At 43.4% G+C, this 25,126-nt stretch overlaps 3 protein-coding genes across 3 annotated transcripts in view; 1 reads left to right on the forward strand and 2 right to left on the reverse strand.

The window, feature by feature from the left end:
* Nucleotides 1–624: 624 nt before the first annotated feature.
* sspn (sarcospan (Kras oncogene-associated gene)) lies at nucleotides 625–6,058 on the reverse strand. The gene is made up of 3 exons (XM_017422973.3): nucleotides 5,742–6,058; nucleotides 4,489–4,575; nucleotides 625–2,147 (listed from the first exon to the last, which is right to left on the reverse strand). The coding sequence occupies exons 1-3, from the start codon at nucleotides 5,967–5,969 to the stop codon at nucleotides 1,788–1,790; spliced, it is 675 nt and encodes a 224-aa protein (XP_017278462.1). The 5' UTR covers nucleotides 5,970–6,058; the 3' UTR covers nucleotides 625–1,787.
* Nucleotides 6,059–8,865: 2,807 nt separating this feature from the next.
* On the forward strand, nucleotides 8,866–12,461 carry bhlhe41 (basic helix-loop-helix family, member e41). The gene is made up of 5 exons (XM_017422963.3): nucleotides 8,866–9,304; nucleotides 9,394–9,460; nucleotides 9,575–9,682; nucleotides 9,779–9,890; nucleotides 10,079–12,461. The coding sequence occupies exons 1-5, from the start codon at nucleotides 9,243–9,245 to the stop codon at nucleotides 11,023–11,025; spliced, it is 1,296 nt and encodes a 431-aa protein (XP_017278452.1). The 5' UTR covers nucleotides 8,866–9,242; the 3' UTR covers nucleotides 11,026–12,461.
* Nucleotides 12,462–14,681: 2,220 nt separating this feature from the next.
* Nucleotides 14,682–25,126, reverse strand: part of LOC108239918 (ras association domain-containing protein 8) — a 15,601-nt gene continuing 5,156 nt past the window's right edge. Inside the window, exons 2-6 of the mRNA XM_017422968.3 lie at nucleotides 23,003–23,204; nucleotides 19,207–20,000; nucleotides 18,895–19,092; nucleotides 18,158–18,296; nucleotides 14,682–16,447 (exon numbers count right to left, since the gene is read on the reverse strand). Of these exons, the coding sequence (XP_017278457.1) occupies nucleotides 16,326–16,447; nucleotides 18,158–18,296; nucleotides 18,895–19,092; nucleotides 19,207–20,000; nucleotides 23,003–23,105 (1,356 nt within the window). The 5' untranslated portion in view covers nucleotides 23,106–23,204 and the 3' untranslated portion in view covers nucleotides 14,682–16,325. The remainder of the gene's footprint in view (nucleotides 16,448–18,157; nucleotides 18,297–18,894; nucleotides 19,093–19,206; nucleotides 20,001–23,002; nucleotides 23,205–25,126) is intronic.

Raw genomic sequence — 25,126 nt, forward strand, 5'->3', positions numbered from 1 at the left:
ATATATAACTGCATGTGTGTATGTGTAAGCACACATGTTATAGCAAACTAAAAGAAGAACATGACCACGAAACAAACAATGTATTAAAAGTCAGTTTTAGTCATGAAATCCTTTTATTTATCAGAAATAGATGAAAAACAAGGTGTACTATCACACTGGTTGCACTCCCCCTTTATAGAACAAACGTGTGTGTGTTTAGATTGTTTAAAGTGCTGTCGGGCCACCAGGGAAGGACGGAGAAAGTTAAAAACGGTTCGTTTCCTGATTCCTACCTTTTGCTTCATCCCGTCTGAGTAATGGCTCCAGCTGCCTGTCTGAGTCCCCCCTCTCCTCCCCCCAGCTCGTGGCCTCCCCTCCTCCTCCCTTTGTGGCTGCAGCAGTTTGCCTCCTACAGGCTGATTGAGTCATGCTGGCTACTGGCTTGGAATCCACCTTCGCAGCTTAGAGCTCAGTTTCAGTCTGGTTCCAGTCCCATGAAGTGTGGTCTGCTCAGACTGTTACTGATGACAGGATAAGGATTTGTTGCTACCAATGATTTTGCAACTGAAAAACACTTTTGCTGCTGTGAATTGGTTTATCAAGGACATCGTTGTTGTTTCAAAATAACACAAACTGTAAGCAACAGAGCTAAAAACTTATTTTTATTGTAATTTATTTATTACAAACCAACAACATAATAAAGAATGTCATTAGATTAAGCTTAAAAAGACTACCAGAGAAAGAACAGAGGTATCTGCTGCTGTTTTTAATATTTGACCTTTTTATTGCCCAAAAGTCTTTTCCACAGCTTGAGGATATACAATTTAACTTCATTTGATATTTGTGAATACTAACTTGAGATCAGTAAATCGCTGTGCAGTCTGAACGAAAAAAAAACTGAAGTAAAATCTTCACAAATCGTTTGCAGAGATCCTGTATGCCACCTAAAGCATCACTGGAAAAACTAATCCTAATCAGTAAATCTCACAAACTAAAACCACCCAAAATTGTGCAAAAGTACACATTTTTTGAGCTACAAAACAAATCAGTGATACTAGTTTCAAGCACTGCATTGAACCTACAAAAGCATATAAATGTCAAGACAACTCAAAACAGGAAATAACTGGTTTTGTTTTTCAAAAAGGAAACAGTGTCCAATTAAAATCTTATTCTGTTCATGTTAGGCAAATACAAAGTTTATTATTTGTTATACAAAATGTGTGCAAAAAAACCCCATCATAATACAAGCACTATACATGTTAATGCACAGAGAGATGAGAAGTTAAAGGGGAAACAAAATACTATTACTCTTACATAACCAGTATGTACCAGTTTGTATTATGTATTGATTTTGCCTATATATGACGGAGACACCCATCCTGGAAGAGACCGCTCCCAACAGAGTGAAAACAAATACAACATCACAGGTATGTACCCAGTAAGTACTCAGTATGTACCAGGAACTTACCTGGTAAGAACCAGGGAAATACCCAGTATGTATGGGTAAGTACCCGGTAAGTACCCAGTTCATAGACAGTAGGTTAGTACTTATTAGGTACTATGTACATTCTAGTAATATTTATTGCTACCTGTCATCCATATGAGATGAAAGGGTCACTGGCTGCTCTGATAACTAAAATATATACTGACTGAGTGCTATAAAAGATGTTCAGCCTGTGTTGGTTAATTAGATTTTAAAACAGTCCATCTCTTCTGAAACATTTCCTTTAACTTCTCGCCTGCCTGTAACTGACACACTAAGGCACAGACCAAAGAAATAAATAAAAAAGAGCCAAAGACCCTTTTTTCTAAACTCTCTGCCACAGCTGGGTGGAGGGAGCGCTGATCTGAAGCCCAGAGTAGAAGACCTGATAGCGATCCTTCCACATGATGAAAGCGGCCACGTTACAGACTAACGCCTGGGCCAGGTTCAAGAAGATCTGGATCAGAAAGTACAAAGGAAGTGTCTCCGTGATAGACCTGCAGTCACTGACCTCCTGGTAGGTGAAGGTGCGAGCGATCGGGTCGCTCTCATTCAGCACGCACACGCAGTCTCCTCCTTCCTGCTTACAGGCGAGGCTGCGGTTCTGTGAGTGATGGTGTCCAGCAAACGCCACGACCAGCACGGAAATGACCAGGCCGGTGGTGCACAGGACGAAGTACAGGAGCTGTAGGGGGCAGAGAAGCACTATGAGACCATGAACTTCAACTCTGAAAGCTTGGATGAGGAAAAGCATCTATTTTCTTCATTTCAGCAGGGTTTTTTTTTATTACTTTAATCTGTCTTGATTCTGTTGTCTCATGATTACCCCAGGAGTGCCAAAACTATGGCTTAAAACAGACATTCTGGCTCAGTGCCTGTTGCCAATTCAGTTCAAAGAGATTACCCACAATACCGCAGGGCAAGGTCTGACCCTCAGAATGGGAGCCCAGCTTTTAGCACAAAGGAGTCACAACACAGGTTACAGTGGCAGGCAGCTACAGCCGCCAACCACCTTTAATGCACATCCCGTGTCAGGGTTCTGCACAGCAGAGGCTGTCTAAAAATACATGTGTAAAATGCAACACGGGCTTTGTATTGTTTATGCAATTGTTCCATCTCAAACACACTAAATCTTCATCCTAATCCATCAGTTACATAACAGGAGCCCTCATTCACCGGTGCGTTTTAGCTTCAGTGACGTGCTGCTCTTGGAATTATGCAAGCGACGAGAGTAGCACTCGATTTGCAGAAGTGTTCATGTGAAACTGGCAACAGCTGGGAGGTCTGAGGCATGGCTACAAGGAGATGAATGTAAAACCAGAGCTTAACCAAAAAAAAAAAACTTTCATCATTTGAAACCTAACAATTGGTAGAAACAAAACTATAGTTGGTGGTACGGTGGCACAGTTTCCTCCCACAGACCAAAAATAAGCATGTTAGGTTCATTGGTTCATCACTAAATTGTCTCCAGGTGTGAGTGAGACCGTGAATGGCTGTTTGTCTCGTTTGTCTCCATGTCCCTGTGAAGGACTTGCGACCTGTCCAGGGTGTCCCCCGCCTATCACACACAAAAAGCGGGTAAAAGAAAATGGATGGATGGACAACTACAGTCAACGCTGGTTAGCCTGTTTACTGTGTGATGTCCTGTTTGAGCGTATAAATGGACCGGCTCGATCCTGACTCAACTGAGACAGCTGACTGCAAAGGCATCAATTTTTAAGCAAGAATAAAAACCAGAGAAGCTTTTGAATGAGTTACATCAATCAGCTGAAGCACTTTTGTGTGGAGGGCCGAAGAAAGCTGTTCTGGTGTACATATAATTAACAGTTTTCATACAAGTGCCTGAGTCGTGCTACAACTAAAGGCTGCACTTTTTTATGCACTCTGAGAGAGTTCAGTGTCGCTCAGAAAACATTGTTTCCATTTTATCAAGCTGTGATGGAGAGCATTATCAGGGAACGGGATGGCAGCATAATATGGAAATGTCTCTGCGTGGGTAAAGTCCAAGCTGCTGCGTGTCGGTGCAGCCTGCCATGAAGGTGATGGGAAGGACTACAGTTCCTCCCTTCGGGACATTTATGAGCAGTCTTTGTTCCAACAGGCACAGAAAGTTTTGTCAGACCTGTTGGACGTCCTTTATTTGAAAATGAGCTCCTGCTGTCTGGTGAAAGATACAGTCTTTAAATGTGGCCCGAATGATTAAAAAAAAACGTTGTCCTGACTTTAACCGTGATTTTAAATAATGTCTCTGAAGTCTGAATATGTGTGCAATTTGTCTCTGTGGTACAGGTCAAGCTATACACTTTTTTTTTTAATTCTTTGGATTTGAATAATATGACTTCCTGGTGGATTACTGTATGTTTGTATTGTATAAGATATTGGGACAGCACAGAAACAAAAACAAATTTCTCTAAATGTATTGTTTTATACAATATTGTATAATAAAGCTTTGTACAGTATTTTATCATACTGAATTATTTAATGTTCTGTACAATACTGTTATACTGTATTATATCATATAATATGGTATCGTATTATACTGTATTGCATCATACTGAATATTTGGACTTCAGCTAAAGTGCTTTGAAGGAGTCTTACGTCCTCCAGTATTTATATATTTAAACATGGTGTGTACATTAGAGTCAGACAAAAATGAAAAATAAAAGCGATCTTTGGAAACAATAGTAGACTGATTTTAATTGTCTTGAAATTCCAGTTTCAGGCTTTGTGGGACTAATTAAGCTGTAGAATCAAGCTGCATTAATGAAAGTGCTCCTTTGCTGCTTAGGAATCCCTGCGGAGCACTTTCATACAGGAATGCACTTAGATCCTTTTATACAGGAATGCAGTTAAATTCTATTCTCTCTGTGCAGCTAACATTGTGTGTAAGAGGATAAAACTTTGTTCTCTGCACAGGTCACCTGTCTTAGGTTACCTCGGTGTTTGGTGAATTAAAAGAGACTTAATTTTTGAGGAGCCGAGGCTCGAACCTGACTGAAACTCCGTCAGGTTGTCTGTGAACTCACCTTTACAATGAACTGCAGAGATGTTCTTTCGTCTGGCTGGTAGTTGATGCAGTAGAGGATGAAACCCAGGATGGAAACTAAACACATCTGCAAGAAACAGGAAACACTTTTTATGCTTTAGGTTTTATTTAGCCATTTCAAATGTATCAAAATCACCATTTTTTATTGCATTTTAGTCCTAATATAAGCTTTAATTGACTATACCTTGGTGCCATTGTATTAGGCTCAGTATAAAAATAAGAATCCTCTCCCAGATGTTTCCTAATATTATATGATTCATCAGTGAGTAAGCTGCTATCTGATTATATTACTTTGTTATTCTCTCTCCTCTCTCACACACAGACTCACACTCTATCTCCTCAGTGCAATCGGAGTCTTGTGACTAACGTGCGGCATCTTATTTGACTGTTTTTCTCAGGTTCTTAAGCACTAAGGATCCTCTGGAAAGTTCTTGATGACCTCAATGTTTTTCACTCGGCTGAATCTCGTGAGGATCTAACTCGGGATGTTGGTGTCCAAGAATGTTTTCGAGAGCTGATGGCATCAGTGATAGGCTGGAACAAGACCAAACAGGAACATGTTTTTGTGACCAAAAGGTTGTATGCCAAACAAAGGGGATCAGGAAAATTGACCCTTTTTATTTTACATTATAAAAGGTGATTCCTGTTCCTATATGACAAAGAAAGAGATTGTAAATTTTAATCTGGATTTACATTTTTTACACAAAAGCTGACAATTCAGATACTTTTTGTGTTAAGTTTTTTCATACTTATATTGTCTGTAGCTCATTTACTGTCTAACTGACTTTAAGATTCCTCTTAGAGTCTATAAATGCAACTTTATTCTATGCAAATCTCCTTTAATTCAGCTTTCAGTCAAGCAGTTTTCAGTAATAATAAATGCACTTGGGTTTGAAGGAAGGCAAAAGTTAAGTATGCATATTAAATAAGAGAAGGCTTTCTAAGGTGTTCAGAAGCTGAAGATGCCGTGCTGGGATTGGATGTCCTGGCTCGCCTGCCAAGTTGCAGAGGACTTCCTGAACTCACAACACAAACAGCAGAACGTGCAGGCAGAGTCATGCGCCTCGGACGGAGCAGAGGTTTAGGTGTACGCATTCAGATGGTGGTTTATTTGTGAGTGAGAATCCGTGTGATCACTCAGAGTGACAGAGCTGAGGGTCATGCAGGCAATGTATAATATATGAGGTTCATGCTCCATGCAAGGCGGTGGCTGTCGACAGAGCCAGAGCTTACAATGATCCCAGCCCAGTGAGGCGTCTCCCTGGCCAGGAGTGAGGGGCTGATAGCCAGCATGAGGAAGGCCACGGCTGTGACAGCCACCCCCAACAGGAGCTGCAGCAGGGCGACGAGCAGAGGGAAACGACACACTCTGCACTTAGCACCGTCCTCTGGTGCTGGGCTGTCATCTCTCTTCGTTTCCTTGCTCTTCTTGTCTTTAGAACCTCTCTGTCCCTGTCCCATTCTTCCTCCTGCCTTTCACTCTCTTCTCCCTGTTTGTCTTCAGCTCTTTTTCCTGTTACACTCTTTGGGGTGGGTGAGTCTGACTGCTGGCTGCCCCCCCTCACCCCCCTTCCCTGCCCCTCCCTGCCTGCTTTTCACCAAGCCCAGCTCATCTGCTATTTGAAAACAGAGACGGCTCTGAACTAATATGGAAAACATTTGGACCGGATTCCTCTGTGTGGCAGCTCTAGTGCCACATATAGAGCGAGCAACATACTGAGGAGGGGAGGAAGAGGAGGGAAGGGAGGCGGCAAAGACACGAAGGGGGGGTTCTAACATACGACACGGGAGTGTTTCTCTCCCGTACAGCCGACACAAAAAGAGAAACTCCAGCAGGTTAATGAGAAGCTAAGAGAAGAGGTCACACTTGGTTAGAGAGCAGGAGTGACTGGATCACTCTTTGTCAGCACTGTTACACAACAGAGACATATGCTGCCTGCCAGGAAAAGTCACATGACTAACAGGAAGGAGTAATGTGATCATAAGGCATGTGAGGACGTTAAAACAGGTGTTTTGGAACATCTAAAGAGGAACAGGTGTCACTGACTTCAAAAACAAACTTCCCCAAGTCAATAATTAAACTTCTGCCTTTTATTCTAATCAAATGTTCTTGATTAAACAAATGGAATGACTCATTTTTTAGGGGGTGGGGTGGGGGGGGGGGTAAATGTTGGCATATTTATAGATGAGTGTCGCTCATGTTGAGATTAATGAAGAACCACGACGCACGTGTTTGTGCACACAGCTGAGCCGGTGCCATGGTTACGGAGAACGCAGCTGGCGGCTGAGCAGGTTTCAGACCCCCACGGCAACTTACAGCAACCGGCTGCGTGGCTCCACATTAACATCTCCGCCGAGGAGTTCAGGAGGAGTTTTGTTGTTTTTAGACGGTTTATTTATTTATTTATTTACTTGGCTTCACCCTGGTGTGTCAGACGGTTTAATGATTTGTGTCCCAGTGGAACAGCCAGGCTCCAGAATCAGGAGGATAAGACCTCTGAAAAAGAGAAACACTGGAATCGCCAGCCCCTCCTATCTCCTCAAAGATAGGAGTTTGAGCGGCCATTTTGAGAAGTTGTATATGTACCAATGTGGGCATCTTTAGACACTGCCAGAATGGCAACATAAACCTAAACTTGTCTTTGGCATCCGATATTTTCCATTATTTGTTATAATTATTGGAGCCATCACGTCCCAGAACATGGCATTACTTTTCATCAGTGAGTATTATGTCGTATTAGTTCATAAATCATTGAAAATGTGACCTTTTCTGTGTTTATCTATGTTTGTACATAGTTTCTTGCTAACATAAAACATTTCATGAATCAAACCATAGCTATGCTAAAGTGAAAAAATGCACACTATTACAATGCTTAATTCAATGTATTATTTTCAGAAACATGAGTAATTGTGTAGAGCTGCAAGTTTATTCAGTTTTCAGGACTTTTTCAGTCCAAATTCAAGCGGGACAGACTTGCAGCGTACTGACAGGTATGCACAGAAAACACACTCGGCTGTTATTAGTGTCAGTAACACTTGGCCCATATTACAAAACTCAAATGTTGTAGATACAGTTGTGTAATTCGGTATATTTGAAGGTCACAAAATAGTAAAAACAAGTGTGCAGCTAGCATCGAGACTAGATGTTTACTATGTACTGTTTGCGCTGAGCAGAGCCATTTCCGTCCCAAAGAGTCATGAAAAGTGCATCTCAGTCAGTCAGTTTTTATATTGTCAATTTCAGTTTCCCAAACCAGTACAGGGAACCAGATCGATATCACCAGTGGGGAAAGGCGTGCCGGAGAAGTGACAAACAGCCATCTATGTGGGCTTTGACCATTTTACTGATGCAGCCTTTGACCGCTCAGGACAGACTCTGGGTTGGAGAGTTGTCGTTTACCTTTTATTTCAATTTAAAATATTTGAGTCAGACAAAAGCGTCTCAAGTCTGGTAATGCTCCTGTTAAAAGTTCATTGTACTTTCCACAAGTTACTCCAGCTGCCAGAACTGATTAAATTCTGTTCAGGAATGTTATTCTGCCTAAATGCCCTGTTATTTATTTTACAGCTTCTTTTACAGATTGGAAAACAGTCTGGATACATCGTTTAGTAACTTGTCAAAAATCCATTTAAAACTTACAACTGTAATTGTTATTTTACCATAAAAAAAGAAGTGTTTTAAGATTTTTGCCATATAGCCCATCCCATGTTTATAGCCTCTCTCTAAGTTAGTAATTTAAGTGAATTTGACTCCAATTTGACACTGGAGCAAAGCTCTGGTTAGACTAAGCAGACATGTAAAGTACTTAATTTCTTAAAGTGCACCTATGTTCTGGTCTGGTTAGAATGATTACAGCAGTTGATCATTTTATCACAGTAGTGGTAAGGCGTCCGGTTGGCATGTTGCCCCCACGATAATGTTTAACCGGGCTTGTTGGGAGGCTCGTTACAGAACTTTCTGTTTTCACAACATGCACGATCTATGTTTATTTAAGTAAAATAAGGATGCTATTGGAATCCTCCTATTGGACTGATGGCACAGCATACACAATGGCTTTAACATTTAAACAGCATGGAGCAATGCACAAAACAATTCTCAAGATGGTGGCCAAAAATCTCACCAAGATCCGTCGGTGGTCATTCCAGCGTTTCTCTATTTCAGTGGAAAAAAAACTGTCTGGCCAAAAGGGGCAGTGGGGGGACAAATTTATAAGGGTGGCCCCCCCTTGGTGGCGTCCCTGGGAACAGCCCTCTCAGCTGCTCTTAAATCAGTACAGTAAGTTTTTAGGGTCGCCTCTGATTCTGTGAGCGCACCTGCAGCAGAACACTCAGCTGCTGACGGCTCCATCGCTATAGGAACAGCGGCTGTTATAGCACACACACACACACACTCACACACACGCAGGGTCTAATTACTGGACTTTGTGCTGGTGCAGCCTACACGTGAGACGGAAGCTGCTCCCCGACCAGAGGCGCGCGTGCGCTCTAACAAAACAGAGCCGACAGCTTCGCAAAGTGGCAGCTCGGGCTTCCACCGACACCAGTGTGATCCGCAGCTCCGCCGGAGGACGCACACTCTGCTACACCGTCTCCCTTCAGCCTCCCTCCAGTGCGTGTGTGTGTGTGTCTGTGTGTGTGGGGCCGCAGGAACAGCAAACACCCCCCCACCCTCACCCTCCCCCCTCCAGAAAAAAAGCAGCTCAGAAGCGACTCGGCAGCGGCGGAGAAGAAGTGATGGATGAGAGGATCCCGCACTTACAGGACAGGCAGTTCATGGAGCACGCGGATTTCTTGGGGTAAGAGCCGCTTTTTTTGTGTGTGTGTGAGAAACTGAACCATCCTGACAACCTGGCTGATCGTCTCGTCTCCTTTTTTTTGTCTTCAGGGTGGATTTCCCTCCTCTGTATATGTGCAAATCTAAAAGAGGGATAAAGCGGGAGGATGGTGGGAAGGTGTGCGCAGTTGCTGTTTGATTAAAAAACTTTAATCCAATAAGAATCTAACTTTTTTTGTAAACTTTTGGGTCATATTTCTGCTTAATGCTTGTATTTTTTTGGCGCCACCAGGACGCGTACAAGTTGCCGCACCGGCTGATAGAGAAGAAGAGGAGAGACAGAATCAACGAATGTATTGGGCAGCTGAAGGATTTGTTACCAGAACATCTAAAGCTTTCGGTGAGAGCTTATTCATTTGAGTTCTTTGTCTTGTTCAGAGAGTGGTTATGAAAGGGCAGGAGCAGACAGCTGAATCTGACGGTTTTGCCTCCACAGACGCTCGGACACTTGGAGAAAGCTGTCGTCCTGGAGTTGACGCTGAAGCATTTAAACGCGCTGACTGCTGTCACCGAGCAGCAGCACCAGAAGATCATTGCTCTACAGAATGGTGAGATCTGGTTCACTTCCAAACCTTCCCAGAAACAGTGGTTGTGTTGAAAGTAACTTTTTTCACCTTAATCTTGGAAGAAAGATCACTTAGGCAGCATGGAGGAAACAAAAAAAAAACACGTTTAACTGTGAAGATTGTGATCTAATGGTTATCTGGCAGCCCACTTCTGTCTGTCTGTTTTCCAGGAGACCGCTCCATGAAGTCCCCTGTCCACGCGGACCTGGACGCGTTCCACTCCGGGTTCCAGACCTGCGCCAAGGAGGTCCTGCAGTACCTGAGCCAGTTCGAGAACTGGACCGCGAGGGAGCAGCGGTGCGCACAGCTCATCGGCCACCTCCACAAGGCGCTGGCGCGGTTTCAGCCCGACGCGCCGCCGCCGCCGCTGCTGCAGCACCCGCTGCCCTCCGCCGGGGACGCGCAGGACGCGCAGAAGCCCGACGGCCAGGCCAACTGCGTCCCCGTCATCCAGAGGACCCAGGGCAGCGAGCTGAACGAGAACGACACGGACACGGACAGCGGCTACGGCGGGGAGGCCGAGAAGAGCGACGGGAAGGAGAAGGAGTGCGCGCGCAAGGCTCCGGGGGCCAAAGCGGCGAAGGTGAAGCAGGAGTTTGGAGACGACAGGGCGGCCAAAAAGACTAAGATGTGCTGGTCCGGGAATGGGATCGGAGGCGCGGAGCCAACCAGGCCAGATGTGGCGTTTATGAACTCTCTGATGGGAATAAACTCAGTGGGACAGCAGTCACCGATCTGCATGCCTTTCTACTTCATCAACCCATCGGCCGCGGCGCCTTATATGCCTTTTTTCGACAAAAGCAACCTGGAGAAGTACATGTACCCCGCGGCGGCGGCGGCGGCGGCGGCAGCTCTGGCCTCTCCGTTCCCCTGGCTTTACCCGGCGCACGCGGCGGCCGCGGCAGCCTTCCCCGGCCTGTCCGCGCACCTCGGAGCCTCGCCGCAGCCCAAGGACTCCGGAAGCGGCTGCGGAGCGCACGAGGCTGACGCGGGCTCGGCCGAGGAGCTCGAGGAAAGTCCCGTCAGCGACGACGGGGAGGGCGACGCGGGCGACGCGTCCCCGGAGATGAAGAATAGTCCCCACGAGGAGCAGTTTCCCGCCTGTCAGAGCAGCTAATAAGTCTGTTTACACGACAACAGAAAGGTGAAACATTGGGACTGCGCGTGCCTTTTGCACAAACAATCTGAATGACCAATGATTGACACTTCACAGCTGTGTTGTGCTGGAGTGAGTTTTTTTTTTAAATCCTCTTTGATAAAATATTTTGACATGGCAGCATTGGTGCCAAAAAGAAAAAACAAACAAAAAAAAAACCTTTGCGTAACAACAACAGTGCAGTATAATCCTCATTAACTGACCTCTGTCTGTAACAAGCTGGCAGACTGACTGTAAATATTAGCTTGGAGGTAGTCTCATTCATTAAATGGGCTCCAAATGGGCCCAGAGGAGAATCCTCATTACCTCACTCTAACTTTGCACGGAGGCAGGCTGGTTTGGGGACACATTACTGTCCCTGCTTCCCAACATGCACACCACAAATAAAAAGATAATTTAACAATCATGAATTTATGAGGGGAGAGGTGTAACGCCGGATGCCCCTCATTAAAGAAAAACAAGTTCCCTCTGCTTGTGTTGGTAAGAAGAGACCATCAGAAGAAGTGGAAGTTTCCTCTTCAGACTGTTGTCATTTCCCTAATCGAACCATTTCTGGAACCTCCTGGACCTCCAGGAAACATTGTAGGATAGCACCTTAGAGATCCTTGATATTGAATGTACCTGTATTTCCTCAGCTGTTAAAAGTTTCTGTGTAGGATGAGGCGTTAAGTGCACTTTATTCTGCTCCCTCCCTGCCCCCTGCCCCCCAGTTTGTCATTTTGAAAGTTAATCACTGTAGTTCTCTTTGAAACTTTCTATTGTGTTGAGATGTCTTGATATGATTCCGCTTCATCCAGACGATCCGAGTTGCTTTGCGATGATTTCACGCAGCAAAGCGACTATTTAGAAATCCTCCCAGTTTTCCTACATGCTGCTTAAATCAGGGGGAATAATAATAATATTTTAAAAAAAGAAAAATCTAAGCCCCATTTTCACATCAGGCAGTCGTTATGAAAAACTGACAGAGCTGGGAAAGGAACTGTGTTCATCAGCGCCATGTGAAGAACCTAATCTTGGCCTCTTTTTGTAACAGACTCCGTCCAAAATGGAACAGAACTTTTTACCTTTCACACAGGACTAAACCGGCACAAACGTCATTGTATTTGGCAGACATTAAAACGCTTTTGTAGTTTAAGTCAGCTGATTTCGCCTCGCGTCTCTTATCAAAGTGGCATGTATGTTTGTACATAGTTTTTTTGCAAATAAATACCATTAAGTAAACATGTCTTCGTCAGTGTTGTAGAAGTCTATGAATTTCTCTCTCTCTCTCTCTCTCTCTCTCTCTCTCTCTTTTGTTTTTTGAAGATTTAACTAAACAACTGTTGCACCTTTCGTTGATGCTTTCCGCTGTTCTAAATTATTGCTGATGAGTTGTAAAATAAATATCAAAAACTCAACTTTGCAGGTGTTTTTTTGCTCCGCGCTCACGGTTTGTGTCTGCACGACTGTAGGCAGCTTGTGTGAATCCATTACAAATGGGTCACGAGAACCAAAACTGGTTCAAAAAAAAAAAAAAAAGAAGACTCATAAAAAGAACAATGCCGAAGGTTGAGGGGATGGAAGGTGTTTCGACAATCAGCTGACGGGTCACAGCCGAAGAATGTGCAGTAAGCCGAAGTTTTAAACTGAAGTCATGTGATAAAAGGCTGAGGAAGGAAGGTTACGGTCAGACGGCTGGAAAACAAAAAGGGCCTCCTCCCAACTCATCCGAAGCTTTAAGCAGGATCAAAATCAGTCATTTTGATTCTCATTCAGCAGCATGCAAGTCCAGACAGAGCAAACTATTTACCGTTCTCAAGGTTTGTGTGGGTCGCCTTAAGATTCGGCTCCTCAGAATACAAACATCATACTTATAAACGCTACAGTTCGATTAGTTTTTGTTGCTTTTTAAACTCCCGACCAGGAACAGAGGCGCCGGAAAAGGTTCAGGAAAACCTTCTGCACCTTCTGCATTTCTACATCATCAGGTTTCCTCTTCAAAAGGAGATAAAAATGAAATTAGAATCAGGTGTTTTCAGTCGGTGGGACAAGCTTCAGTTTTAGTTTGAGTTCAGGGAACTTCCCAAAACTTCTTTAAATGTGTATCATGAAGAGATAGTTTAACAACAACAAAAAGTTGTTGATGCTCTTTGAAAAAGGTAAAAAGAAAAAAATATGTCTCTAAAAAGTCTGAAGTTTCATTACTCCACAGTGAAACGAGCTGCTTACAATGAAAACTTTCCCCCAAAGTGGAGACGACCATCGAAGACGACCCTGAGAGGTTTGTATGTTCAGAGAAGCTTCCGATCAACTGATGTTGTTGTTTCTTAGTTCATCATCGTGCATCTCCATCCGACACTGCTCTCTGTCGGTGCCTTTCTGCACTCAGTTAAAGACGAGGAGGCTGCTGGGAAAATACTCTCTGGACAAATGGGAGCAAAAAGCAAAAACAGGACAGAAACAAAAGTCGGGTTGCACAAGAACAATGTTGTTCATTCTGATGTCAACATCAGCTGCAAAAGCCCACGTTTTCTTTCGTCACGGGCTCAGAGAGTCCACAGAATTGGCCAAAGGTATTATTGGCGTGCTGAACATGAATGAATGACACGTAGATTATAACAGACTATGGTTCTCAGCAGACTTATTGATGTTATGATGCTAAAGTTTTCATAAACTGTGCAGTTCCAAAAGGAAACACTGCATTCCAGCTATGAAACACGGTGGTGGTAGCATCATGGTTTAGATCTAGTTTTATGCATCCATCCATTTCCTTTACCTGCTTCTCCTGTCCGGGTTGTGGGGAGCTGGTGTTTGTCTCCATCAGTCAGCAGGCGAGAGGCAGGGGACGCCCTGGACAGGTCATCACAGAGACAGACAACTGTACACACAGACTCACATTTAGGATGGGACAGAGGGAGGACAGTTCTCAGAGAAGAGACAAACAGATGCTCAGAGAAAAACATAAAAACGTCTCAATCTAAAAGTCACAGCTGAGATTCAAACTTACAACAGCGACACAATAAACCATCCACACCGCCGTGATAAACACAACAACTTGTGAACAGAACAAAACAGCAACAACTTACTGTTTTTCTACCTTAAACTCATAAAAAAATAAACTGTAGTTCATGTTTTGGAATATTTAAAGTCACTAAATGCAAAGAAATGTCTCGTAGTTGAAGCTGTTTGGTAGAGATGAGTAAAACTCTCAGATGTTCAGAACTGAGCAACAGTTACACAAAGAAATAAAACAGCAGAGTTTTACAGACTCCCTTTTTAAACACACAGGTGTCATTTTAAACCCGTTTCCTCTGCCGGTTAATGACAAATATATAATTTTTTTAGTTGTTTAACCAGCTACTTATGGTTTAGATTTAGAATAGCTGAGCATTCTGGTTATATTTTTAGCCAATTATTTTAAAGAAATTAAGAAAAATGGTCAAGGATCCATAAAGCCATGCACCACTGTAAGAGATATTATGAATCTAAGAGAATCGGGCTCCTGCTGATGCTCCACCGGTGGGTAAATGTCTCCCTCTGCTGGTGGAAAGACGGATCTCTGCAGCAGAGCAGACTCTGTTTCACTTCCATCCAGACATTTTTATCCCGTTACACCAAGCAGCAGTCATGAGACAGCAGAGTTTATCAGATGGTTTATTGAACCATGCAATTCACATCACATCAGCAGCCTGTTACAGCCACACACTCACTCTCACACACACACACACACATCAGTCAACAATTTGCAGTTGATTAAGGCAAGAAAAAAATAGAATATATAAAAAAACAGGTTATTTAAAGTTGACATCTTAGAGTTTTCTAGAAGGTATGAAGATGTAAACAGTGACCACAACTACGTGACAGTTCTGATCCAAATTACAGTACACATGTGATGCATGACAAAAACAAAAAAAATCTTCAGTTTTAGTACATTTCATAGTGTGTAGGTTTGTAGTAACAAGACAGTGGCAAAGTTCAGAGCAATAAAAGCGTCTCCTTCGACGTTTCTATAAAACACTAACAGAAAAAAATGGTAGTTTCTTCGTGTCATGCTGAAGTTATCTGTTGCAGTTCAGAGCTAAAATCTGATGTTTTGATCGGGATTATTATTCCCTCAGGTTCTCACTAAATCTTTACTGTACAGTATCTGAATGCACCATTTGTGGAATGGATGTAAGGCACTTTGATGGGTTTAGCAGCTGAACTACAACCTAAAAGGAGGCTTCAAACCTTGGCTATTTGGACTCACACACACATACTGACAAACACACACACATCAATTGGTTGTCTACGGTCTAAGAGGCGCTGCCAACCTTTGACTACTCGGACTACGTGTGAATGCATGCTGACAAACGCACACAGGCCGTTTTAATCACCGAGTCACTCTGCAGCTGGTAACTAACCGTTTGACATGCCATCATTTGTAGCTCATCTAACCGATTCACCGGACTGGGAGTACTCTGCACATTCACATACGGCCAACACGGTCATGCAACAAGACCTGCAAATCTTTGGCCACGCGATCATTAGGAGAAACAAACGTGATACATTCAGGAAAAAAAAAAGACTTTGTAGGTCTTTAAACAAACTAAATTCAGCTACAGATGATTATTAACACTGATTTAATACGCAGCTTTTACTGCAGGAACGAGTGACTGCGTTTTGTTTTAACTGTATACGCACCCTTTTTGTAATAAAATAAACTCCCTACATAAAGCTAAAAAGTGTTAAACATTTACAGTAAGCCATCGTTTTGGTAAATATGGACCGAAACATTCGTCAGTCATAAAAATAAGCATTTTGTGCATAGTTTTGACTTGAACAAACGGAGCACAGAAAAAGATTGTTCACAGTTCTACAACAGACACAAAGTGGATCCTTCACTTCTATTAGAAACAGTCATTAATGCTGGAGAGATAATACACATACATTTAGCACAATTCTTAAGAATACTGTCTGAAAGGCAAGTTTTTAATCAAGATGCTAAAGAGAGAAGAATGCAAATCATTCAGCAGGTGTTGAAGTAAAACTACATCAAGTGTTGATGAAGAAAGTCCACAACAGCCGGGTGTTCAGGAGAGTCCTGTGAACCTCAGAATGTGATGCCGTCTCTGCTTTTTATCTAATGCCATCACTGCAAGTCATTGTTTATTTCCACCAAGTGCTCAGGAACTTCTCTTCAGAGATTGTTTATTCACGGCGTCTTCACACTGAAGGTTAAAAAAAAACAAAACAGAATGCATAGTCAAGGCGCCCTGTTGACTCACACTTCAGCTCTGGGGTCAAACGTAGATCCCCTCTGGGTTCAGACCCGAGGTGAGAGGGCTGTGGAGGACACGGAGGTGGCCGGACACCGGATGGGACGACCCGGGACGCTTCAGTGAGCCGGTCAGCTGAACCAAATCTGACCAGGAAACAAAGGGAAGAAAGAACGTTTCCTTTCATGTCAACATTTGACCAAATTAAATTTCTTTGGTAACAAAAAAGCTCCAGAAAATAAATCCTAAAATCCCAGACAAATCTAATAAACAAACACATTTCAACCATTGTTTGTCACACACTGCCTTGTGTAAGGTTATCTGATGTACTTCTTTTACTGCGCCACCAGGGGGCAAAACTGAGCTTTGCAAAAGAAAGGACAAAAAAAAAAAAAAAATCCAATGAAGTAAATTTTATGGTAAGTCACAAAGGCCTTTCCTCATCTCCCACATAAACTGGAAGGTTACTAAAGGGTAATCACGCAGTTATTGCTTCACATAATTGGAAACTATCGCCATGAACTGTTACCAAGACGCCTGATGCAACTAAAACATTTGCGTTGAGTACAAAAACAGCTGCAGACATTTTCACGTTGACATGATTTCAGCTGTTTCGATTTAAATAAATGCAAAAACACAAGAACTGTTAAACCAACACTGCACCATATATTAAACCTAAGAGTTTTTAGAGCTCACCCAACCGTTACAGCCGATGAACTAGTTTTAAAATGGTTTTCATTGGTTCTTATCCGCCTTTCCTGCCTCGTTTTGAGCACAGTTTTCTCGTCGTGTGTGTCAGCTCCCTGACGGTGTTTTGTAGGAAAAAGTGCTGCGGTCAGAGGCGACCATCACAGCAACTACTGAGCACGTCAGGGGGACAGCGTGACGGACGGGTGGAAGACAAAATGAAGGCGCTGTTCTCAGGCAGCTGCAGGCATGGGGCTGGTAACTGGCACAAAAACTGAAAATAAATAAATAAATCTGTACTGCGTGTACTTTTTATTGCAGCCATTTTCTCCTCATTTCACTGAATCACAAAGTGACACACAGATCTGAGTCATTTACTCTCAGCAGGCTGTGGAGAAATGAGGCCACAGAACAATGAGCACCTTGATGGACAGAACGGCTGCGGCACAACGACACAAACTTTACTGCCATTTCATTCAATGTAAGGCTTACCGTTTTAATCAAAGAGCAAGATTCAGTTTCAGACAGCCTGAACTCTGAATACCATAATTATCACCTGCTGCTGAAAGGAGAAGGCAGACAAAGTTTCTGTGTGCTCCATTAACTATTTCAAGTCAACCCTGGCAGTCTGTTAGCAAAATATCTCATAAACCACTGGATGGATTTTAGTGAAACTTTCAGAAATTTGTTATTGGACGTAGATCTACAACTAAACACGCTGGGAGTCGATCCAATTCACTTAGCCTCCACAGCTAATCAACATCAGCTACTACAAAGATGTCAGTTTTACAGACACTGATGTAAAATTTGATGAGGGAGTAGCTGACAGTCATTCGCAACACGTACTCTGAGTGTGACATCTCGCTACATTACGTGTAATTGAACATGACGTTATTTTTAAGGTTTAAACTGCAACAACCGTGTCGTTCTTCAACATAAGATGATCTTAGTTTAAAACTCTGGCATGAAAGGCAGCGAGGGATAAGCTTTCCTTCAAGGACCACCGAGCCTCTAACCTGATCCGTTTGGGTCGGATCGGCCACGCTTCATTCACCGTCCTGCCAATCAGTCCTCCACCTGTCATTTAGCGGCACTAAAAGCCTGAAGTGCAGTCTCACAGAGGAAACCAACTGATTACATGAGTAGAAACGGTTTCTCATTCCTCCCACCTGGACTGTTGTTGGTGCCGTCCTCCTCGGTGGGTTCGGCTGGCAGCACGGTGACCTTGGTGCCGGTCTGCTTGATGAACTGTTGCAGGTTGACCTGCCTCAGCTCTTTGGTCAGCTGCTCCAGCTCCTGCTGCATATCCTTCAAGAAACCAGCAGAAACCAAAGTGATTCCTCAGAATAAAGACTTCTGTGTTTCAATGTTTTATATATACTGCATATACAGACTCAAATCATGCATCAACCCTCCTTATGAAACATCACCAGTTGTATATTGTTATAATTATTGCTAATAAATACGTAACTTTATGTATTAGCAACATTTCTGCAGAAGCGTGTCATGCTCGTAACTTGAATTGTTCACATGATGATTCATTTCATGCTCTGTAGCTTTAAAATAAAAAAGTATTTATTTATTTATTTTAAATTGGTCTAAAAACTAGTAAATGCTCATGTATCGCTAAAGACCAAAAACTACAAAAAAGTCTGACTCTTTGGAAACGAAATATAAAGAAACTTGTGCTGGATTAAGACTTTTGCACAGCACAGTGTGTACTCTAAGACCAGTAAACAGACAAAGGTTTGAGCAATAATTCAGAACCAGGGAGGGTGGTGATTCAGCTTAGTTACATCCCAGGTGATTAATGGGCTCTGTTACAGTGCATCATGGGTCATGATTATTCGGTGAAAAAAGAAAAGACCACAGGGTGATGAGCGGCCATTTTATGCAGAAATCCCACCTGCAGTTTCTTACTGCTTTGTCCCAACGATCTGTCCACAGCCCTGCAGCTGCTCTCCAGCTGGATGGCCTGCCTCTCCTGGGCCTTTAACTCTGCTTTGACCCTGAGGAGCTGAGCCCGGGCCTCGGCCTCGCTGACCCACTGGTTCTCCTGATGCTCTCTCTGCAGCTTCTCCTCCTGCAGACCTGCTTCCACTCCCTGATGGGGAGAAGACAGAGTTGAAATGAATCACCTCCAAAATTAAACCCATATCACAAGAAAGATTCAAATATTCCTTCCAGATTGGTTATCAAACCTTTCCTGATGGCCCACCTGCACTATTGCTAGCTTGTCTTCGATGTCCCGCTCGCAGCTCTGCAGTCGTCCCTGCAGCTCCAGCAGCCTTTCCTCCAGCTGTCTCTCACTTTCCAGCTCGATCTGCAGCTCAGTGGCCCAAAACTCTTCCTCCTCCATTTCCACCTCATTCTTCCTCAGGTGCTTTTCTAACCTCTGGATCTCCTCTATCAGGCCTCCACCCAGGTCCGCAGTGCACCCACCTCCTCGGCCCCCCCGCCCCTCAGCCCAGGCTTGGAGCTCCGCCTCGTAGGCCTCCAGCTTCCTCTCCAGCACGTTCAGAGTCTCTCTCTGCAGGCTGACCAGTCGGACCAGGTCCTCCATGCGACAGGCCCACAGGCCGGGGGAAGCCATCCCGATGGTTGGCCCCACGTGGTGATGACCGCCGCCAGTTCCCAGGAGAAGTCTTCGCTTGCCCTTGGGCTCCGGGACCCGTCCTCCCCCCAGGATCTCCCTCAGGCTTCGGGGAGCGCCTGTGAAGGTGAGCGACTTGCGGCGCGGCTCGTGGCGGTGGAGGGAGCCGTCGTTGGGGTGACGGAGCTTCGCAAGAGGAGGGAGGCTTTGACGATGGAACCCACGCTCGGGGCCCCTGAGCGGGGGGCCCTCTGAGGGGGGCCGCTCGGTCAGCGAGGGGCCGGTGCGGTGAAGAATCAGCTGGACGTCACCAGCATACTGACCCCAGGTGTTCAGGGAAGCCACGGGGCTCTCGTGGGGGGTGAGGTGGCGCTCGGTGTCTCGCCATTTCTCTACTAGAGTGTATCTCCCTGTTCGACCTGCAAACAAACATTTAAAAAAATAAAGATTTTAAACCAACACTGATGATTGTAGATGATACTACACTGCAAGGATTGTAAAACGAGTTTAAATAATGTTCAAGCCTAAAACAATCATGTCCTCAAAGTAACTGTTCTTCCTAAATGAAAGGTTGAAGGTTAAAGTGTCACACACCTTCTCTGACTGTGGTTCTTAAATAAAACTTTGATTTTTATAAGAGAAACGAGAGCCTTAAAGTTTTTTGAGATCCAGAGCAACCGAACGAGAGAGGATGTAGGCAACACAGATCTGCAGCACAGACATTTTATTTTGTAGATCTGAGCATCGCTTTCACATCTGGGGACCTTTCTTCAGGCTTTGAAAAGAAAATCCTACGAACACCGTTAGAGGTGTGTAGACAGCAGCGCGTTTTAAATGTCAAAGTACAAGATCAATATTGATGCTGAATCACTTAGGATGGTGTCTATGTGTTAAATAAGAAAAGGCAGATGAGGGGGCTCTGAGAGAAGTGCTGCTTTCACGGTTTGGCAGCTGACTAAGGGATGAGTCAGACTTTCCCTCCTCCTCCCCTGCGCTTAGTGGGAAGTGATGTCAATACATTATGCTCAAGTTCCCCCATTTCTAAAGCAGCCATAAGGGAAAGTGGGGTGCTTAGATCCAAGAAAGTACTGAAATAGCCCCCGATTCTGATCCACTGCATCTCTGCAGGAGCTTAAAATGTAGGCAGGAGAGATGACAGTTGTTTACTTCATCAGGACCTCTTTTCTGTTTAAAAATTACAGCTTGGCATTTTAGAGAGACTTAAACTGTGATTAAAGCTGGGGGTTGGTGAATGCGCAGCAGTGTGTTTGATGAAAGAGCTTGATTTTTTTTTTTCTTCTTCCGTCTGTGGTGTGATGTACAAATCACAGTCACATGATCATTTGGCCGACACGTTCGTAAAATTGTTCACCAACTCAAAGAGGTGGAATTTTATTCTTACTGATGAACAATCAAGGTTCAAACAGTGATTGGGACCTTTTCTGTTTTTAGAGAGATTTACAAAAACATATTTACAAAAACACCCAAAAGGAGGACAGACCAGCACAGGAGACTTCTTTCAGGAAGTCGCTACGAACTCTGGAAAAATCTTCAAAAACCCTCCCAACCACTTTATCTGGGGCACTCTAGGTGTGAGTCATTAAGGAGGAGTTCAGATTTTCTGATACTGGAAGTAAATACGACTTTCATCTCAGCCATTATTTCTTATTTCCACCAAGCTTCAGCTTCTCCTGAGGCTTTTTGTTGGACCTCAGAAATTACATTGATGATATATTTCAATAAGCAGCGATACAGTTAATTTAGATTATAAAAAATGCAATAAATGCATTTATTTGAATCATCAGTAAGGCCACAAAACACCACAGTTACTTTATTTACTCTACAGGCCTCCTTCAAGCTTTTACTCCCATCACAGTCTTTACAGTCAGGTCAATAATGACTCACACTGATCCAGGAATCAGGGTCGATGTGGGTTTGTCCAACACGCAGTGAACCAATCACACTATCAACCTTTTCTAGACCAATTTCTAGCCAAAGGAGTCATACTTGCCCCATTAAAACACTGTCACCTTTTTGCCTGATGCTGTACATCCCATTAAGGAGAAACGCAGACAAATGAACTGCAAGTTTAAGGAGTTTAAGGAGCCAATAATCGATTAGTGTTTGACTGGATGACTGGAAGTTTCCAATCTGGGTTGGTTAGGCACATGACTTGTGACCAAAACTGGATGAAAAATAAATAAGTACCAGGTGATCGTGATAACATTACTGCAAGGAAAATGGACGTCTTTGAGAATGATGCTGCCGGTCACATGTGAGCTGGTTTAGGAGTTCTGGATTTGGCACAAAACTCTTCAAAGTTCAAGTTCAAATCAAATTTCAATCGTTCTGCACACAAATCCCAAATCTCTCCTTTTACTTTCAAACCTCTACACGGTGCTCTTTAGTGCTTCCTGTATGCGCACTAGTTCACTCGTAGCGTTAACAGTTTGTGAAAGCTTTATCACCGTGTCAAAACGTAGAGTTTTTAAACAAGATAATGATTTCTGAGTGTTTGTTTACTGAACTCTGTGACAAAACGGTGATCTTAGCTTGAGGAGAACAGAACGTTGTCAGAAAGAGTTTTTGTGATATCTCATAAGACAGCAACAAACAGTAAGCTGTTCTCCGATGGGGAGTTTATCAGAACTCTGCTGGGTTAACGTGATCTGAGAAAAGAGAAACAAGCAGAAAACGTTCCACGCATGAGAAGGCAACAAATCCAGACACAGATCCTCTGTCACCAACAATCCCCTGCAGCCGTCCTTACATCTACCTCAGGTGTTCAACGTCACTTCAGCTCACATGTTCAAACCCCACAAAGACCAGATTTATTTGGCTGGGGAAAGAAATACAGAAATAGCTTCTTTATGTTAGTGATTTGTTGCTGGTGTTTGAATCGCTGCAAAAACTTGAACATGTTTTGGTGAATGTTCATTACTTAAATATATATAATTTAAATTCTCAGTATGACTAGTTCAGATCTTATTGTCCAGATTCAGTGTCAGCTAAATGTAATGAAAATCACATTTATAGCCAAATGTTATTAAGTGTTATTTTTGGCAGAACTGGGTTAGCCTGTTGGTCCGGCCCTCTGTAAAAGTCCCAGCACCAAAATTCAAAGTCTCATTAAAAAATGTGCTTAAAGGATTGGAAGTTTGTAGTTTTCAACAATGGAGCAAACTTTGTGGAACAAATGTTTGGAGTCTAGTTCACTCCACAACCTAAAACTGGAACCTAGAGCTGCTTCACCAATCTGAGTTTTTTTTTAACCAAAGCACGCCTCATTTACTTCATTATGACCTCAGAAAATTGTGTCAGCTTCTAAAAAAAAAGTCACAGTATGAGTCCTAGAAAAGGTTAGAGGACAGGTTGGGTCTCAGGTGTGTTTTCTGTAGCGGTTAAAAATTGGACTAATTACCGATGGCCTGGGCCAAAGCAATCACCACTTCCTGGCAGGTGGTCGCCTCTGTGACCCCACACACGACCCTCTGGACGCCGTCCACCCAGACCTTGAGCTCCATGTTGGGTCAGAAGCGAGGGGGCCGGTTATGGTGTGTTGGCCCCAACATTATTCAAGGCTGGAATGATGCAGGTTAGCTGAAACCCCTCTGGCCAATTCACTGAGGAGGAAACAGAAAGGAAAAACAGGAAGCGGTGAGGCAGGATGTAATCAAGGCCAAAGTTAGAAGGCTCCTACGCTTGTTACGGCTGATGGATCATTTAAAAGCAATGGATACGGTACAAAACCACCAGGAGACACAAGTTATAGGTAGCAACATAAATTTAAAGTTCAATCCTGTTGAGAACAGACTCCAGGCAGGTCAGGTCCACCAGGCTGTAACACTTCTGGTTCTCTACAAACTGCAACTGTTGGAGGTGCAGGAAAAAAAAACAACATCTGCCAGCAGATGTTCTTCAGCTCATTTCCTGCTTTTGTACAGAGAATTAAATAGAACAAGTGAAGACAGAAAGAATAACTCGGCTCCAAATACGAGAACAGAAACAGAGAAGGACTGAAAATATGAAACGAGCCAGAAGATTCCCGACACAATGGAGAGGGACAGGTTGTGTTTACGATACGACAGCTGTTTGTTTTCTCACATAATTTACAATTTAGTCCCCATTCCGCACAAAAAAACAAAAACAAAAAATACACTCTGTTGTGTAAATAACAGGCAGTGTTTGTCTGACATTGACATACTGTGAAAAACATTTGCACAGCATGTTATGTTGTTGATGTCTGCACTTTATTTATTTGTGCGTTGTGTTAAACGCTACGACAGCTTTTGTTTTGATGCTTTGATCTCAACAGCTCGTTGTTGTGTCGTCTGAAATTTCCTTTTTATTTAGTTTTTCTGTAGTTTGTTGTCGCAATTTATAAAATCAGCTAATAAAAATGCAAATTAAATTGGTTAATTGCAGTTTTTGAACTAAAAAGTATTACTTACAATATGAAAAACAGTTGATTGAACACAAATGAAAGCCCAAACTCGACGAAGGGATTCTTCAAAATATTCCTGAAGGACAGTCAGCTGGGACAGAAAGAATGACCGATCTGTATCGCTTTCCGTGGATCTAACCTTCAGTGCACCTTCCTTGCCGTGTCAAAAGGTCCTTTTGTTTGCAAACCCCCCCTTCAGCAATTACACTCCCCCCAGCTCAGGTATTCCCGATCCACTTTTGGAAAGTCATCCACACGAGTCGTCTGTCCTTTCCAACGGCTTTTCTAAATGCAGTCAAGACACAAAGCGGCGCTGCACGCCACCAACAGCAGGAAAAGAAACAGATGGAGCTGAAATAATTATTTTAATTGTTTCCTTGTAAAAAGGACTAAAAATACACACCATATGTTCAAGGTGACATCTACAAATGTCTTCTTTTTTTCCCCAGGCAAAAGCCCAAAAGGTTCCCCAGCAAACCAAACCATCAAACAAACAGAAGAAAACCTTGAGTAGTTTCATTCAAAAGGAACACTCAGAGCGTATAAGTCCAGCGGGAATATAATTATTGCGTTGCATTTTAGGTACAAGTGTCACCTTTATCGGTTGTCTGCTCACTCTCTTCTTGGCACTCACACAGCTGGTTGGAAAGAGCTTTTATCCTTCTTTCAGGCTGCCCTTAAATGGAAGCAAAGCACTGAAGGATGGAAAGAAACTGGAAAATCTGCACAGACAAGCTTTTTTTTTGTACTGTAACCCAAAACGCTGTCATCATTTTGTTCAACTCATTTTTATAGGTGGTGTTAAAACAGAAAAAAAAAGTGTGTGTCCTGAGGCAGAGTGGGTGCAACGGATCAGCCCAGGAGAGGAGGAAAGTAATGAAGAAATACTAACTGTGACATTTGCAATGTGAGCAGGACAGAGTGATAGATTTTATTCTGGTGTTAGGAAACCTTGTAGCCAGATTCAGAGTACAGGATGATGTTTGATTGTAATTATTCACATTAACCCAAACCTAAGTGGCGATGCAGGCACAGTGGTGCAGGGCAGAGAGCCATCCTGAGCTCTCCGTTTCGGTGGCCCGTCAAAGCCACAGCCTGGGG

Source organism: Kryptolebias marmoratus, linkage group LG11 (genome assembly GCF_001649575.2).
Source record: "Kryptolebias marmoratus isolate JLee-2015 linkage group LG11, ASM164957v2, whole genome shotgun sequence".
NCBI classification, from domain to species: domain Eukaryota; kingdom Metazoa; phylum Chordata; class Actinopteri; order Cyprinodontiformes; family Rivulidae; genus Kryptolebias; species Kryptolebias marmoratus.